Raw genomic sequence first — 18,656 nt, 5'->3', positions numbered from 1 at the left:
GCAGAGCCAGGCTTTTAATCTCATCAGCAATATGTGCCACCCATGTCATCACGTGGCCGGTGGAGAGTCCACTGAGGGGGGTGGAGGTTGGGTGGGTTGGGCCTGGTGGCACCCATGACCCCCCTCTGTCTGTCTTTCTGCTAACCTGCACCAGCATCCTACAGCTCATTGGTCGCAGTTTGCCGGGCGGAGGGGAGGGGAGGGAAGTGGAGGAGAGGGGAAGGGAGGGGGAGCTCTGGAGGATCAGAGGCTTTACAGGGAGGGGCTGCAAACCACAGACAAATTATACACCCTCCCCTAACACAGCTGGTCGGATAACAAGGAAAAACATCCTCTTCAATCCAGTGCGCCGGGCAGGAAAATATGATACAGACTGCAGAGCCCGACCTCCCGTCTCCCCCTCCACAGTGGGTGGAGATTCAACCGGAGCTGCTCTTTCTCACTCACTTTTTCCTTTTGTCTGTAAAGTTTTCTAAACGCACAGGTGACTTCTTGACTTTATCAGGACACCTGCTCCAGCGGGCTGAAAAAGCAAAAGGGGAATATTTCCTCTCCCTCCCATCCTCTGGCACAGCCTCGGAGACGCGGTGGCAGTGGCAACATCTGGCCAGAAAACTGCTGAGCTCTCCAGTTTCTCTCTGGCTCAGTCTGTGGGTCCGATTTACATTTTTGGAAAACCAACACAGACCAAAATGGTTGCCCCGGCTCCCCTCCCACTGAGGAAAAGAAATGCAGTCAGGAATCCTCTCTCTCTCTCTCTCTCTCTCTCTCTCTTTTCTTTTCTTTCTCCAAAAAAAAAAAGGAATCAGACAAGTTCTCTAAAAAGAGAAAAAAAAGCTTTGAATGGGAAAAGAACAGATGAAGGAGCAGAGAGGCGCAAAGAGTGACCGAGAGCAGGAAAAAATATCACTGGAGGGCAATTATCTGGGCTATTTCTGGAAGACTGCTTTTCCATCCTCCAGTAGGGATGGAGGGAACAGGGAGGGTCTGTTTGGCAGCTGGCTGGAGGAGACAGAAGGAGGAGGGGGGGGCAGAGGGGTAGAAAGCGAAAAGAGGAGGAGTGAACGAGTGCATGGGACGTCTGAACCTAAAAACTGTCCGGTACAGTGAGTACAGAAGGGCCCCGCTGTCCCTGAAGGGCCAAGGCAGAGGGAATACAGAGCAAGAGAGGAAAAGAGGGAGGGAGGGTGAAAGACAAGATAACAGAGTGAAAGAAGCCAAGAAAAAAAAGAGAACCGAGACGTGAAGTCTGCGGCCGTCATGTGAGAATCTGCATCAGTTTACAGACGTGTAGGTTTTTAATGTCTGAGCACAAATGGATGATGCAGGGACAAAAAACAATTGACTTTATCTGTTGATCTGATTCCCTCAGTTCAAACAGGAAGTAAATAAGAAATGGATGGAAATAAAGAAGGCTCAAACACATGCACTAGCAGTTTATTGTTTAAATCTGAGAGATCATAAGATGAAAAAGACACAATAATGTTTATTTTATAGATGTGTCTTCACTTTTCTTCAATGCTTTTATTGTGAAATACTGGACATCACCAACGCTGCAGGTCCTCTCAGCCTAATGGAGCATTTTAGATTCTTTCAGCTTAATGTTTTGGTTTGTGGCCCATGTTCAAAAGCAGCTGTTGAAATCCACTATACACTACATATTCAGCACCAAACAGCAGACAAGGTTAGATAACTCACTGGTGAACAACACTGAACATGAAGCAGCTAAAGAGCCACATGTATTTGTCAAGGTTTGACGGGGACCAAACCAGACGTTAGAGAGTAACGTCAAACGCTGATGTTAATCCATACCTGCTGAGCGTGTAAATAGGCAGCTCTTTGCTAAAACATTCACTAGTTAAGGGAGATAAAGGTGAAAATATCAAATACAGTCCGACAGTGGTTTTCAATACTTTACTGTGGAAAGTTGCAGTATCACCGCGTCATTTTATCCCTCATCTTGACACAACATTCACGTTAAGTCATCTACCAGGGTGTGTGAATGTATTTGATTGGCCGGTGAAGTGCATTCCTGGATGATGCTATATTTCATTAGGTTTGCCGACTATTATGTTGTGTTTTTGTTGGGGGCCAACTGAGTAAATTCTTTGAAATGAATGAGAGGGATGTGTTTCTTTGTTACGTCACACTGTACTTTACCTCTGACCTTTGACCACCAAAATCTAATCAGATTGATCCTGAGTCCAAGTGAAAGTTTTTATCAAATTTGAAGAAATTCCCTCAAGGCCTTATGGAGATATTGTGTTCACAAGGCCAAAACCACATTTTGTGAGGTAACCGTGACCTTGACCTTTAAGCACCAAAATCCAATCAGTTCATCCTTGAGTCCAAGTGAACATTTGTGTCAAATTTGAAGACGTTCCTTCAAGGCATTATGGAGATATCGTGTCCACAAGAATGGGACGGACGGGCAACCCGAAAACAATATATCTCCGTGCAGTAACAGCCAGAGCTGGAGGCAGAAAACGTCTCAGTGTAGGACCTCATCAGATGCCTGTTAATTACTCCCTTAACTACATGTTCATCCATCCAGGGATTTCAGTCCAATGACCACTGACATTAAGTGAAGAAAAAAGCTCTGTTCCCCACAGGAAGACCAGAAGCTGAGCAGCAACATGTTACAATTAAAGCATGACAGAAAAAGACAAAAAAAAAAAAATAGTGAAGCATCAGTTCAAGTGAGCCACAAAGAAAACAGTACAAAACAAAAATCATCTCTGACCTTTAAAAACAATAACAAGTCATGTAAGATGTCGGCAGAGTCGTAACAGCTACAACCTCCCTGTTTTCTGTTTACTCAAAGTGGTCCGATCAAACCAGCTCCTGTCATCACAGCAATCACTGCTTCTCAACTCCTGCCATCAAACTTGTCTGAGTCAAGTGAGGCTAATTAACACCATGTTTTTTTAAGTGCAAACACTTGAGCGAAGAGATGAAGAGTAAAGATGAAAGAGAAAAGATGGAGAAAAAAAGACGCCAGAGAGAGAGAGAGCACAAGAAAGACAAAGAACTCGTTAGCGAGCTGCAGAAGCCCAAAGCCAGAGCAGACCTGATGGTGCCGAGCGATACAACAGGCCTGTAGCTGCAGCTGAAGGCTTTTAACTGGGAGACACAGTGAGGATTAGAGAAGTAGGCGAGAGAATAGAGGACAGGCAGAGGAGAGAGAAGGAGGTCGAGAGGGAGAGAGAGAGAGAGAGAGAGAGAGAGAGAGGAAAAAAAAAAACAGGAATGAAAAGTGGGATGAAGTAGATTGGAGGAAGGGGCTGTCAGAAAAAAAGACCAGGAGAACAGGAGAGCAATAAAAAGACACTGAAAAGAGGAGAAGGTGACAGAAAGATGTGGTGAGGTGAATGTGGAAAAGGCAGTGATGGAGAAACGTGAAGGAAAAGAGCGTGAGAGATGGTGAACAGGGAGAAGAGATAAAGAAGAAGGAGGTCGCCCACGGCTGGAAACAGACCTGAAGATGACACCACACAGATTGATAACGCCTTTGTTTCAGTATTAAGAGACAGAAAAGAGAAAATATTGAACAACCTTGTTCTGTAACAAAACAGAAACATCCTTATAAAACTGACGGCCTTTCTTGTGCAAACTGCAGCTTAAAATAACAAAGACATTTGGATGAGATGGACAAAGAAACGTGAACAGTAAGGACTGTTAACTCTGCAGAAACCCAGTGAAATGAAGCGTTATGAACTAATCAGCACTGATGGCACACAGAGCATTTTTTCTTCTCCTAAACATGTCTGAAATTATCTTAAAGAGAAAGATGAGCATCAACTTGATCCAAGGACAATCTGAATCTTTCAACACTACATATTGCACCACAGAGTCTGCAGCACTGCAGATTTAAAAAACTGTGCAAAAAACAGAAAGAAATCCACTAAAGATCCCTGAAGCACTTGCTAATTTAAGGGTTGGACACCCTGACCCCTTTGCATACTTATTGGGAAGGAATATGAAAGTCTGTGAGTGCACGGAGAGGAGATTTGAACTGGGCCTGAGAGATGCTGTGCATGCAGGCACTGTAGGTCGAGCATACTTAATAACTTCTCTTATACATTTGGATTTATGCTAACAGAGCCACAAAATACTAAATCAATGTCAAAACTAATATTGCAATGAAGGAAAATGCGCAGGATAGAGCTTAAAAACAGTTACAAACAATACTCTCTGGATATTAATATCAGTTTCTACATTGCAGCTCAAATGCCAAACAATGAATACCAGTGGAGGGGCTACAGAAGAGGGGAAAATAATAAAGCAGCATCAGAAGGAGGAGAAGAAAACAGGAGAAAAACAGGAGAAAAACTCCAGGCTGTTCTTCAGAGCCCAGATCTACGAGAGCAAACCCTCGAGCGGAGCACAGGGAGCAGCCAGGAGCCTGGAGGAGGAACCGGCAGAGGGAGGGGAGGCCGGAGCAGCACAATGCCTCAGTGTAGCCCCTAGCGAGGCCTCGAAACAAGGCACAATGGCTGCACTGTCAGCAGGCCTTCTCCTGCACTTTCATAGGTCTCCCTGACACCAGGCCTCTCCCCTTTTTCAATAACCAGCACAACAACCTTTTCAGGGTCCAGAGCAACGGTCTGCTCCTCGACCGACCGGCTGAAAGAGACCATTCTGCGCTCAACGGTCGCTGGTTCAGATGGGTTTTGTATTTTTTTTTTTTTCTCATTCCAACTCTACCACTGACATGCTATTAGAGAATGGGAGATTATCACCGTGTTGCTGCTCGCTAGCCCGTGGGGCATTTTCTTGTTCCTAATGGCTTGTGGGCAGAGCTACTGAAAACTGAAAAACCGCAGGGGTTGAAAACATTGTTGTGCATCCAATGTGACAAAGTGCAGAGTTCAGCGATTTCTCAATAAATGGACAGAGCGAGTCTCCATTCAGGAAAAGCAAGAAAAATGAAAGAAAGTGTGGCATGAATGATTCAAAACAGAGATCACCATCAATGATTCACTGACAGCACAGGAATGCATTTTAAAAATTCAAACAGGTCGGACACTTCGGCAGAGAGCGCCCATTCTTAAAAACACAGGATGGGTCTTGTTCCAGTGAAGCCCCTCTTCAAAGAGATCAGAGCCAAAACATGAAACTGGAGACGGGCTTTCATTCATGGAGCATGTCGGCTTTCCAAGGAAGAGATCTGCCTCTCTGGCTGCAGCCATTAGCCAACTGGAGCAGCTCAAATCCAACAGACCCTCGGCTCTGTGCTGGTCCACTGTTGTTGTCAAACTGTCGCTTTACTTCACCTTCTGACAACTAAAATATTAATCTATGCTTTCGATTGATTGATTATTTTTTAAGTCTATAAAAAGGTCAGAGTCTGAGGTGACATCTACAAAACTCAAAGATATAAAACTGAAAAACGACTAGAACTGGAAAAGTAAATGTAGACTAACTGATTAATTATTTTTCAGCACTTTCAGTTCATATTATACAGGAAAACAGGAAAAATAATCAGTGACTGTTTATTTCATGGAAATAGTTTAAGGGAGAGTTAAATGGAGTTCAGCTTGTTAACCAAGGTAAAAAAAAAAAAAAAAAGACATTTGTGGAAATATGCTCATTTGCTTTCTTGCAGATAGTTCGTTCTCAACACTGCTCTCCTGCCTGTGTGGTAAATATGAAACCACAAATACATCTACTCAAGTACTGTAGTACTGTAGTATTTCCATTCTTTGCTACTTTAAACCTCTACTCTGCTACATTTTATGCTCAAAACAGTAGACACTTAAAAAAAAAATCTATATTTTTTTATAGATTAAGTATCCTAAAGTGTTCAAATTAACTCAGCTTTGACTAGCTACAAGATTAATCATCAATAATGATCATCCAATAATATATTCATATATCACCAAAAGAGGCCATTATTTTGAAACTTCTACTTGAGTACAATTTTGAATGCAGGACTTTTATTTGAGTATTTTTCAGGTGTAGTATTTCTACTTTTTCTCACATAAACAAACTGAGACATTCTCCTGATAAAGACCAGAAACTGAGGAAACAAGGTGTCTGGCTCTGCAGCATGAACTTCAGTAAACCGCATGTACAGACAATTCACCTTACTGCGCTTCTGTACAGTGGGTTGAAATCGGAGCATAACGCTGCCCCGAGGTCAATGCATCATTACTGAGCGATCAAGTTCTTCATTCAGTGTGTTTGGGAACATCGAGGGTCCACTTTAATAAAGTGTTTTCATTTACCCTCTGTCCTTGAGAATTGTGAGGAGGATGAATAAGACACTTGAACAGGAGGATGCAGAGTAAAGCCTCATCAGACAGACAGACACTCTACTGAAGTGTCCTCGAGCAAGACACTGTATCACTGCCAGCTTCACTGTGCTGAGGCCGACCCCTGACCTCCCTGTGGAGGAGCGTGAGCACGGAGGCAATTTCCCCACAACAATCAATAAGGCCTCACATTACCATCTTCTAAATGGGAAGCGCTATAATGTGTCATAATTTGTGTCATCAATCATTCTGTCAGAGAAGGTGTGTTTCCCCCTGAGAGACCGGTTATGACCAACACCACTGACTGAGTGGGCGTTTTTCAGGGTTCTCTTCTGTTTTGTGGGGTTTTTAGTTTGTTTGTGTTTTTTTAATCTTCTGTTATTTGGTGTTATTTGTGTTTCCATTGATAAGGGCTTTTTTGTTTAGCTTTTTGGGTCTTTTTTATGTTTATTTTTTTCTGTCTGTTTCTCTTTTTTCAGTTTCAGTTTTTTTCTTTTTCTTTTTCTGTTTTACATTTTTTCTGCATCTGTTTTCCTTCTTGTTTCTCAGTTATTAGTTTTTTCTCTGTTTCAGTTGTTTTTTTGTTTGTTTTTCTGGGGTATTAGCTGGTATGCTTTTTCATTTCCGTTTCCTGTTTGTCTTTGTGTGTGCATCCTTTTTGGTTTTCCCATTTGGTCCCATTATCTTTTTTTAGTTTCTTCATTTTCAGGTCTTTTCAGTTTTTTTGGGTTTTTTTTGGCATGTCTCTTTTTGTGTTCCTATAAGTGTTTTCAGCTTTTTCTGTCTCCATCACATTCTGCTTTTCATTTTCCATTTCATCTGTTTCTCAGTCATTCAGTTTTCCTTTTTTGTCTTTCTGTTTTTCTCAATTTTTTCTGTTTCTTTTTTCTGTTCTCTGTAATAAAGTGAACTTCCTGTGGATAGTTAGCAGGTTGTATGTTAAATTATAACACATCACGCAGACACATGATTACAGAATAAACTGGCTCCACACACACACACACACACACACACACACACACACACACACACACACGGCAGAAGAGCTGCTACAGGAGGCGTTGGCCTGGTCGCTGGGAGCGTCAGTCAACAGTGTTGACAGAGGGAACCAGAGATTGAACCCCCGACTCTAAGATTAATGGACAACATATTCCAAACCCTAAACCACAGCCGCCTAAATACAGTTTAAATTATCATTAGCACAACTCTTTTGATAAGAGCTTCGTTAGAGAAAAAGCTTGGAGGTTTTTATAAAGTGAATTTCTGTCTCTTCATGTTTGTTTCCCTGGCCTGGTTTTCCACTCTCACAGGCTTTGGCCTCAAATCTTAAGGCTCTGCTATGTGTTTGTTCCCTTGTTTTTATCTGTGTTTACATCCCCTGTCACTTTGTGGAGAGCCTTGTGACGAACTCATTTTGTTAAAGAGTTTTATAAATATATTTTATTTGACTTGAAAAGAAACTGGTGCTAAAAAGAATTCCAATTGCAATAAACAGCAGACTTATCAAACTCCTCAGTGGGTCTGAAACCAAATACAGTGCATTATCGCAGAGCTCAGGACAGGGTTTACGAAGGCCTTGCAAACTGCAACCAGATGACTGGAGCTCAACTAACCACAGGATGAGGGAGGGGAGGGAGGACAGGGGGTTTACATACCCTTAATCACTAAACAGCTGCCTCTATAGAGTCCTATAAAGCTTTAAGATGGTACCTAAAACCAACATTAACTGAAAGGGGTTTAAAAACAGAGCCATAGGAAACCAATTTCCCCCAACACCAAACAAACTGAAAAACCCCCTCAGCTTTTCTCTGCACTGCAGAAAACCCATTAAGTTCATCTGAAAGGCTCGGAGTGGATCAGTCCTGTGAATGCATGTCATGAAAGGAAGGGGGAGAGCAACAGCCAGAGACAAATCCTGGCAGAGAAGGTGTATCTCAGAAAAAAAGAGAGAAAATCCCACAGGAGTCTGTCTCCCTGTCGCAGGTGATTATTCTGGGCGACAGAAGAAATGCCGCCTCATCGTTATGGAATAAGCCGACGTCACGTGGTAGGAAAAACGGGTGGATTTGACCCCAGTGGCAGAGGAGTAACGGCTGGCGTTGCATCAGACCCCAGTAAACACTCTCCATCCATCTCGCATTTATTCAATTGAGCATCTGTTGTTTGCATTGAAGATTATTTAATGGTTGAAGGGATAGAAGGGGGGTAGGCAGCCCCAAACATTGTTAAATATGGATTGATGTACTTAATGTGTTGTTTATCAGGGGTACGCTCCTGGCTGACACGACAGGTAATGGTAACACTCATCAGCTGGTCAAATTGTTTAAAATGATGAAGAAGATTTAAAATCACGTTATCAATTCACCATGTAGACAGTGTTTCTGGAAAAGAAATGTATTATCTTTAAGAGGTCATAATCACTCATGTCCTATAAATAAGAGCTGTTTAATATTCTCACACTTCATCTTTAATGCCATCAGATTTAATGCTAAAAAGGGTAATACACAGACAATTAGCTGCAGGGAGACAATTAGTATAAAGGCTTTTGTGTCTCCACAGAGAGCAGCGTGAAGTCTGATAAATGATGCGACTTTAGTCGGTGTCGGTCAGGTCTGCAGTTTGAAAAGTAGAAAAAAATCTGGGGTGTGGATCTCATCACTGCTGCAGGCTACAGGCTACAGGCTTCATTAGCCACTGCTAGCATAACACATGGAAATCTCACATCAAACTGATGGCGGTTGAGTTGCATTTTGAGTAATGCAGGCAGCAAGTTTTGACGATGTAGAGGAATGCATACAAGAAGTATGATAGGGTTAGGGTTAATCTGCTGCATCGATTTTCATTGACTCATTTTCTCATCCTTCATCTTATCTATTTGATAAAAAACTTTGATGTACCAACACTTTGAAAATGTGGACAACAGGAATCACTGCAGAAAAAAAAACAGCTTTATGACAGAAACCTCTACGCTGAGTTATTAAAATACTTTTATGTTATTATCAATTTGGAGCTATCATCAGTTGGGATGAGTGGTGCTAAAAGTGAGAGAATTTTATCCTAGCTGTGTATTTTAAATGTTGTAGCTAGGACTTCACTGAGCCGGCTAACATCTGGCTTTTGTCGGCAACAGAAAATGGTACAATTGGAATTCACTCCCAGGCAGTAGTCATGGGTATTTATCGGCTCCAGCTTCGAATGGCACTGATGTAAACACAACACCTGGATGAACATGCAAATTTTCTCCCATTTCCTGTTTTAAACCAGAAACACTGCAGCTAAATTGCAAGAGTGAGGTGCAGCCCAGAAATAAGTTTTAAAAACATACAATCAACGATTGAAGTGTTAATTTTGGTGCAAAATAGATATAATAGAAATAAATAAATATAAATGGGTATATGTTTTTTTTGTATGCATGTAGTATTTTGTCCCTGAGTTAACAAGAGATGATAGATGAGCTTTGAGCTGCGTGTGGGTCAGGGGCGGTGCGGGTCGCCATTGGGATAGTTTTTGATATGAAGTAAAGGTTTTGATAAAGCTACTTACACTAGGTGGTTTATTCTAGAAAAAACAGGATACAAACCCTGATCAAACCTGATTTATGCCAATACTAACAAGAATAAAACATGCATCCCACCAACCTTTTTCCCAGGGTGCTGAGTGGCGTGCTGAGGCTCAGCGAAGCTCGTGCAGGTTTGGGGTTGCGTCCCGTCAGCTTGGTGGCAGATGGCTCCTTCTTCACAGACTCGACCTTGCGAGCTGGGCTAGCACCAGGTTTGATGTTGAGGTCCTTGAGGACGTCGTAGTTGATCTTGGAGGAGATCCTCTTCTGCTCCAGCATCTTCTCAATGGCCTCATCGGCGGTGCTGGCTCGGATCGGTGGACGCCTTCTCGCAGGGCCTCTTGGCTGGCACGAATATTCAAATATTTATTTGATTAAAAACCAACCAAACACTAACCTGGCTGTACAAACACTATACTGGAAACAGGTCACGATTAAGACCTTGTAGTCTTTACTGAATTTACTTGAGATCTACTCAAGAGATGGTCGAATGTTATCTGGAAATAATTTTGTCTGCCTATTAGACAATTTAGGTCCCAGAGGGAGGGATTTGCCCTCTAAAAATTAGTGAGTAATTTCAGATCACCAAAGGAACATTTCTGCAAGCAAATTTACAGCAGAACACATTTCTGTAATCAACAGCTCATCTCAATTAAACCACCAGATTGAGGTCATCACCCAGCTTCAGTTATTCCACATTCACCTTGACCTCCCTCCAATTTATGGCCACAGGTCAGAGTTTCTCTTCACTGAAAATGTAAACTTTTAAACACATTTCACACGTCTTAAATCTCACTAGTATCTTCACAGATCTGATTTATAAACCACAAAAGGATGCTGACGTTGTCATGCATAAACCACTCCGAGAATGCCCTTCATGTTATTTATTTATTCACTCATTTGTCAGTGCTGTGACAGGCTGCTGCTGGCTGGATCAGTGCTGTCAGGAGGCTCCATGTCTCATTAGATCTCTGTTCCACTGCAGTTAATCCAGCTAGTTAAAACCAGTGAGCAGATGTTGGGTCTAACAAAGGGTCCGCACTGAGCCAAAACCAGTAATGGGAAATGAGAGGGAACCAGTTTCACAGGACGTACAGCCTTGTTTGTCTTATCTGTAGCTTCTCTGTGTCATTCTGTCCATCTCTGTGTCCGTCTAGCTGACTGTAAAAGTGTCCAGCTGTTTTCCAGTCCTGTGTGAACATCTGTCTGCATGCTAACAGACTTTCTCTCTCTTTTTTGTGTTGACACAGTTGTCTAATTATTGAATTAGCTGATGGACCGTTTCAACCCGATTCACAAATTGTTTCAGTCTATTTATCAAACAAAAATGGTTTCCGTTCCTCAAAAATGAGAATGATTTTTGCTAATTTATTTTTTTGTTTTGTATCAATGTAATTTTTTTACATTTAAACATTTTAAGATTTTTTCAACCAAGGTTCTGAGACTCTCTTCTGATTGGTTGACTGTTTTCTGAGTGATCCAATAAAATTATAGCACATTTCAGGTAATCACTCAGAGAAACCAAATCCTGCAAGGTTGGATGGCTCAGTTTCTGAATACAGGCTGTGTGCATTTCTCTGTGGACTGAGGCTTTGATACTTTCACAGTATTAATATAGAACCTAGACCTGCTTTATAATCAAAAAACACATGGACATCTACCTTTATAGTATATGGGACCTTTAAGCTGAGGAAGACCTATGAGAAATAATGGTTTTGTGGCTGAATAACAGATGGTTGGACAACTTGAAACTAGATCTGATTGGTGCGTTTTCTACCAACAGATTCTGTTTGAGACCGTTTCTGACTGTCTGACCATCAAACTGCCTCTGATAAACTTCCCGTGTGTCCATCGAGCTCCAACAGACCTGACCACTCTTATCTTAAAATCAACTGCGGCTGACTGCTGTTACCTTCTTTTCTTTGTAGATGCCAAGCTCCTTCTCCTTCGCTATCTTTGCCTCCTTTTCTGAAAAAAGAGGAAATCCAAGGAAAAGTCTGAACAAACAAACTCTGAGATAACAATATCAATACAACACAGAGGGGAGTCACAACAGGCCAAAAGCTTAAACACTGGCAGGTTCAGTTTGAGGTTTAACTCTGTTTGGCTGATAAAAAACACTGAAAAGTGCCTTGTGGGACAAACCAGCCACTGCATGCATATGAAAGTTAAATTCTGCCTTGAAACACAAGCGGTGCAGAAGTCATGTTGCATCCTGATGGTACCTTTCTGCTCTTTGAGGTAGTCAGAGTTTTCTGCCATCCACAGCGCCGTCTTGATTTTGATTTCTTTGTCATCCAGAAGATACTGCAGAGAGGCAGAGGGACCGTCAGTGGAGTTCAGGGAAAAGTTAGCAAACCAAAACTACCAGTGGTTTAGGGGGAAATATTCTTTTCCTAAATGCTGCATCATTAATCTCACACAATATCATGAACACCTGTACAATCTAATACAACAACTACCCCAGTGTTGCTAATGATTAAAATGTGTCAGTCGCTCATTAAGAACTATGGTACTTTTAATCATATTATATATTTTACATATTAATTTCACCAACTAAACTGATACATTCCTAATGGAGGGAAACACACAGCGATTGACTTATGTTCTGGTGTAAATCAGACAAAGTTGATGGCCAGTAAACACAGATACAACATGACAACAACATTTACTCTGATACTTAAATCTGCAGGGTGAGTATTTCTATTTGAACCTGCCTATATATAGATGAAATGCCAACATGGACTGACCTACATAATGATAATGCTTCATATTATAAATATCATTCGGCTTTTTTGTTTTAGGCATTTACATGATGTTGTGCTAATTTTAAAAAAATGTGCCAATATCACAAGCAAACAACAGCAACTGCAGTAAAACTAGGGCTGGATATTGTTGAAAAAGTTTTGATATTGGTACTGATATAGAAACTGAAAAAAGATTATTTCTGTGTTCTGTTACTATTTCCTTCAATAATTGCAGGATTAGAAGAGAAAAGAGCGAGAGCATGCTGAAAGATTCAATTCTCACAATGTTATTCACTGTGACCAAACTTTCCACCCAATTTCATAATAATTAACTGAGATTCATTAAAACTCCTGTTGATAGAAAACACTGTGCAACACTGCACATGTTGTTGAGGCAGATGTGAATTTTAAAGAGCTCCTAATCCAGTGGTTCCCAACCTGTGGGCTGCGACCCACTGATGGGTCACAAAGGTATTGCAAGAGGGCCGACAAATCATTTGCAAAACAGAACAATTTTGATAAAAACGCTGAAATTATTTTTAAAAAATGAATAAAAATATAAATAATGTTTTTAAATGTTTAAAAAAGAAAAGATTTAAAAACATTAAAAGTGACACTGAAAATAAAAAGTGCTCTGAGAGTGCCTCCGTATAGCTATAGGGTTGGATGTGGGCATTTTTGAGATTTTCAAGAGAGCCAAGGATAAAGGAAAAGGTTGGGAGGAGGGAGGGAGGGTATCTTTGGGGTATTTTTGGGAGGAAGATAAAGGAAAAGGTAGGAAGAAGATATTCTTCTGTGATGAGCATTTAGGAACTTGCATGTTTTTAGAAAACAGTGTGTGAAGACTGAATGGAGCAGGTACGTACCAGCTCTATCTCGCTGTCATCGATCCCGCTCAGGTCCAGCTCCCCGCTGTCAGCAGCACCATCTGTCTCACACACAAACATGACAACGGACACACTTAGAAAATTTGCTGTAATGCACATTTTTCACGGCAGCTTCCACGTCCCAGAGGCTAAAACAGGAAACAGCAGCTGGCCAAAAGAAAAAAAAAAAACATTCTGCTGCATCTCCTCCTTGTGGAACATCTTCCATCAGGGGTTAATCAGCAAATAAAATGCACTGTGACTCCTGATAAAACGTTAATAGGCTTAACTCGCGGTTTAAGCGGATCTACCTTTACACACTTTCTTTTCAATTACGATATGCTCTCTAGATTGCAGGCTTGCTTTATTTTGAAACCACAGAGATGCTGAAATGGCAATTTGCATTTTTCACGCTGTGACGCTTGCAAGGCCGAGACGAGACACGCTCTCCCCGCTTTCACCTGCGATAGGAGCTGATTGCGAGAGAGAAACAACAGACGTTTTAATTTTGTTGACAAAAGAGAGAAGCATTTGAAATCCTCAGGTGTGTGCACAGTTCAGGTTTGGAGGAAAAAGGTTCAAAGAAAATCTAACCGACTTTGATAAGAGGAAACAAAACATTTTTTAACGTCTTTTACAGGGTTTGACAGTAGAAGAAAAGCCATCAATAGAATATTCAGCAGCTTCCACTCTAAAGATCCTCCACCTTGATTAGCTGTTTTGGAACAAAGTGTGCCTCCTCTCTGGCTGCCTGCAGACATCAGATAGTCAATCAAAGCAGCAAAGATGGAAAGAAACGTTTTAAAGAGGCAGCAAAGCAGCAGATTTATGGAAGTCTTTAACTTCTGTCAGCTTTGTGCCTTTGACACGTTCACAGGGACCCCCCCCCCCCCCCGCCTCGAGTTCAAACTCCCAACAGGGCGGCAACTTCAAAGAAGTGCCACCTGAGTCCACAGGCAGCTTTCCCGTTTCATTAAGGAGAGACAGGTGCACAGAGGGGGAGGGAACAGACGAGGAAGACGAGCACACCCGTCCTCAGACAGTGAAGGGTGTGCTCGCTGCACTGTTGAGGTGGTGAGGAGGGGAGGAGGTGATGGAGGAGGGAATAATCTAGTCAGCCATTTGAGTTCAGTTCACAGATTGTAGCTTCCTTAAAAAAGAAACCGCTCCAGAGGGAAGAGACAGGTCAGTCGCTATCTGGCGGGCCCAGCCCTCTAAGAACTTCCTCTCCGTGAAGTGCTAGGGCAAGATAAGACAGAGACAAGCCCTGGGAGAGATCAGCCGCTCCAGGAGGCAGAGAGGCAGTGAGACTGAGAGCTGATAAGACCGGTCCAACCCCGGAGAGAGGAGGGGGAGGGGGGAGCAATTACCGAGTTATTATTCAGCCGCTGCTTTGATATATCTACACTCGCTAATTTGATCAAACCCATAAAATTGTTCTTGGTGAGCGAGCAGAAGAATCTGCAGACTTTAGGTTCAGAGTTTCACGTCGACCGGAGGTGAAGCTTGAATGTGAGGTTTTATTCCACCGTCCAGGAGGAGGTGGTCCTGGTTGGGACTTGAGCCCAGGACGTCAGTCACATGGAGGGCTGGTTAGCGTTTATCACTTTTAATAAAAATTTCAGCACTGATATCAAATTATACTGTTTTCAGTTTGTGTGTTTGTAAAATATAAACACAACAAACATCATGAGACAAATAACTCATCAGGGTTTCAGCTGTACAAGGTATGCCTGAAATCAGTAAGTTTATGATAGATCAGAAAATATGTGAAACGAGTCCAAGACGGATTTTAAACTACTGAATTGATCGTCTGTCGTTTTCATCTACAGAGTCTGCAGTGAATCTCTTCATCCACTGTTCATTTGTTAAACAACAAGACTTCATCACAGCAAACATGTTGTGTGGAGTCTCAAAGACAACCTGTGTTCAGGCTCCTCCTTCTCCCTGATCACCTACACTGTGTTTTAATACAGATACACCATTTTTTCCATTTACATTTTTTACTCATTTCTGTTTGTATTTATCCAGGTTGATGACAACAGCTGCGCTGTATGTCAGGCGTTTCAAATCAAGATTTTAACCTTGTTAACATCCATATGGTGTTTTCATATATTATAAAACATATGAGTGAAATAATCAGTCAACACCATGGCTGAGTGTTTCCACCTTGAACTGCAGTGAACCAAGGACAGTCTCATAAAAACAATTCAGACAGATTCATATTTCATCTAACCTGAAACCTTGTCAGTACAGAGAGCCAGAGTTAGCATTGGCACAACTAACACTGTGTCAGCCACTGCCAGCTACAAGCTAACAAACAGCATAAACAAATAAAAGATGCTAACTATGCGAACTGTTCTGACACGTCTGCTAGTCTCTGATTCGGGTCTTAACGGACTCCTCATCTGAACCAAACCCTACACATCTGGAGAGGAGCTTTAAAATATTTTTAATGCACAAGAAAGTTGTTGTGGGGCAGCCTCCATCATCATTCTGCCAAACTTCAGAGCAGTTTTTCCTGAACTGAAACACCAGCATTCAGGGATTTACACTCTGGAGACTAGTTTGGAAAAGCTCAGTGAGGACAGAGCAGCCAAAGCAAACACAAAAATATGGATTTTTAAACAAAGTGTTTAAATGTTGACATGCTCTTGGAAGAATTTAAGATTATATCTCAATACCTGACAGTATTTCAGACAGTCAGCAGTCAAAGCGTACAGAGGTTAGACAGCCAGCCATAATTCATATGGTCAGTCTGAACCATTGATCCACCTCAATGTCTCAAAACTGATGCTGATTTCTGAGAAACTAAAGTAAAAGAAACTGAAGTGAAAAGAATAAACAGAAGAACCTGTGACTCAAATGATGGAGGAATAATAAAGGTCTTTTCATTTGCTAAGAGGTGAGGACCCTGGATTCCTCAAAGATTGAATCAGCACAGGTTTGATTGAACAGTTAAACGCGTCCTCTTTTCATTCAGTGTTTGTTTATTCTGGGTGATGAACAAATTCCACTCAGCGCTGAAAACCTGACATGAGAGGAAAAACTCTCAGACAGAAATGAACATTTTTCATTTTTCTGTGAAGTTCTGATGACAAATTTCTCAACTGGCTGCACAACTGTACTGTGTCATGACAACACATACATAAACACAAAATCTACAACAGGTGAATACTGAACTAAAAGAGATGTTTCCTTATTAACAGAGAGTAAAAACCTCTACAGGCGTCTGCCCTTCATCACGGGAACAGCTGAAGGCCAGAGTCATTGTGTGCCACTGTGAATAAGCAGAAAGGGATCACAGTGTCTCATTAGAGGAAAGAAAGTGGCCAAGGTTTGCAGCACATTTATAAAAACTCAAATCACAAATCCTGGAAGAAAACTGAAATCGCCTCCCCGATGACCTCGTCCTCCTCCTGCCCGCGCTGACAGCAGCCTGAGGTCTTTTGGCAGCAGCTCAGTAACTCAGAGATTCAACTCTGCCTCCACATCAATACAGGAGAAAAACAGGATTCCCCAACAAGCTTCTGCTTCCCTACAGTGACCCCACACTGAGGGAAGACCTGCCCCACACAGAGACTGGAAATAAAGGTGGGCGTAGCCTCTGTGACATCACCCAGAGGTTTCTGAAAAGCGTTTTTTCAAGCTGCTCCGTCGTCGCCAAATGTCATTAGCTTACACAGTATTTAAAGGGTCAGTTCATCAAAATTAGATAATAATAATTAAGATTTCTCTCTAACTTCTGTGTCTGGTGATGCAGATAATTTAGTTTTTATTTACTCAGGTTTTAATAAATCTTAACCTTGATACTAGAGGTAATTTAGGTGTAGTGACCTGGAGCTGTCACTCACATATTTGTATCTTGCGGAGCTAAAACGATAGAAAATCAATCGGCAACTACTTAGAAAAGCAATTTATCATTTCAGTCATTTCTCAAGTCGCTCACTGATTTCTGCTCCTGAGACATGAAGATCTATGGCTTGACTCTTACAGCAGGTCGTTCACTAATCAGAAGGTCGGTGGTTCAATTCCCGGCTGGTCCAGTCTGCATGTCAAAGTGTATCATCAGCATACCAGTATGTGTGTGTGCATCAGTTACTGCAGCACATACAGGGTGAACGGCTCAACTTGTCCTGGTTCACCGTCCCATCATGCACCATCACTCGCAACCAGTCAGTGATGTCATGTCCTTGACTGCAGGCCTCATATTACACCAGTTGCAGCCTTACTCCATTTGTGCTGGTACTTTTTCCAAGTGTGTTTCTTCACATCTTGGTAGCTCCTTCATCTGGTGTCACAGCGAGGATGCTTGTATCTGCTCACAGCGGTGCGTCCGACACAAGTCTGAGAAGACGCCAAATTCAATTTCTTCTGCCGTCGATTGCCAGACTGAAAATACATTGAGTAAGAAACAGAGACAAATGATGTGGCAGTGGTCTGATCCCTCACCGCCGTGCCCGCAAGCCGTAAACTCTATCCCCCTGTTGTCTCCTGGTCCTCACACACAGGTAACCTGATACCAGATTTAGCCCCATACCCCTCCCCTACTGCCTCAGAAGTACCCCCAAAAATACCCTCCCTCCTCCCACACATCTCTGTGTCCCGGGTGGCGACAGGTCTGTCTGATGTGGTCAGGAGAATGAGATGCTTCACTACAGAGGCTCTCTAATACTAAAGAAGAAGAACAAAAGAGACACAAAGAATGTGAAAAAGAAAAAAAAAGTGCCCTGCAGGAACGAAAGCTAACAGGTGAAGGAGACGACCTTTTGAAGATGGCAAGGGAAGGAGAGAACAAGAGATTTAAAAGGAACAAGGGGGGGGGGGGGGGGGGGCTGGATTGAGCTGGTGTTGTTCTGTATTCTTCTTAGTGTCCACAAATCCCAGGAAAAGACCAAGACTCTCTTAACACCTTCGTACTTCCTCACTGTGTCTGTGGCTCTCAGCCCTGAGTCTACTGCTTCATACTGAGGATGGACAATGACTGTAAAAGATACGGTTTCATGTTTTTAAAAGGCTCAGTAATTTCCCCAAAAAGCTGATCACTGTCATTTTTAACAAACGCCACTGAAAAAGGAGGAAATAGAGCATTTGTTGGGGATTATTTTTCAGCGGCGGATGAATCCACATTTGATGCTCTAGTGATCATTCATGATGTGTGCAGGACTGGCTCAGAATACGTTCATTGTAGAGACCCAGTCCCACAATGTGAGGGTGTTTTTAAAGC

General features: G+C 42.1%; 1 protein-coding gene across 2 annotated transcripts in view; it reads right to left on the bottom strand.

The window, feature by feature from the left end:
* The window catches only part of brf1a (BRF1 general transcription factor IIIB subunit a), a 118,548-nt gene that overhangs the window by 34,537 nt on the left and 65,355 nt on the right, over positions 1–18,656 (bottom strand). For both annotated transcript variants that reach the window (XM_071498877.1, XM_071498875.1), the window contains exons 13-16: positions 13,430–13,491; positions 12,042–12,123; positions 11,729–11,784; positions 9,896–10,161 (exon numbers count right to left, since the gene is read on the bottom strand). In XM_071498877.1, the coding sequence (XP_071354978.1) occupies positions 9,896–10,161; positions 11,729–11,784; positions 12,042–12,123; positions 13,430–13,491 (466 nt within the window). The remainder of the gene's footprint in view (positions 1–9,895; positions 10,162–11,728; positions 11,785–12,041; positions 12,124–13,429; positions 13,492–18,656) is intronic.

This window comes from Trachinotus anak, unplaced genomic scaffold (genome assembly GCF_046630095.1).
Source record: "Trachinotus anak isolate AG129_WGS33_773 ecotype Australia unplaced genomic scaffold, CSIRO_AGI_Tana_v1 ptg000015l, whole genome shotgun sequence".
Lineage (NCBI taxonomy): Eukaryota > Metazoa > Chordata > Actinopteri > Carangiformes > Carangidae > Trachinotus > Trachinotus anak.
Note: the sequence above shows the minus strand (reverse complement) of the source record. Positions and strands in the feature narration are given on the sequence as shown.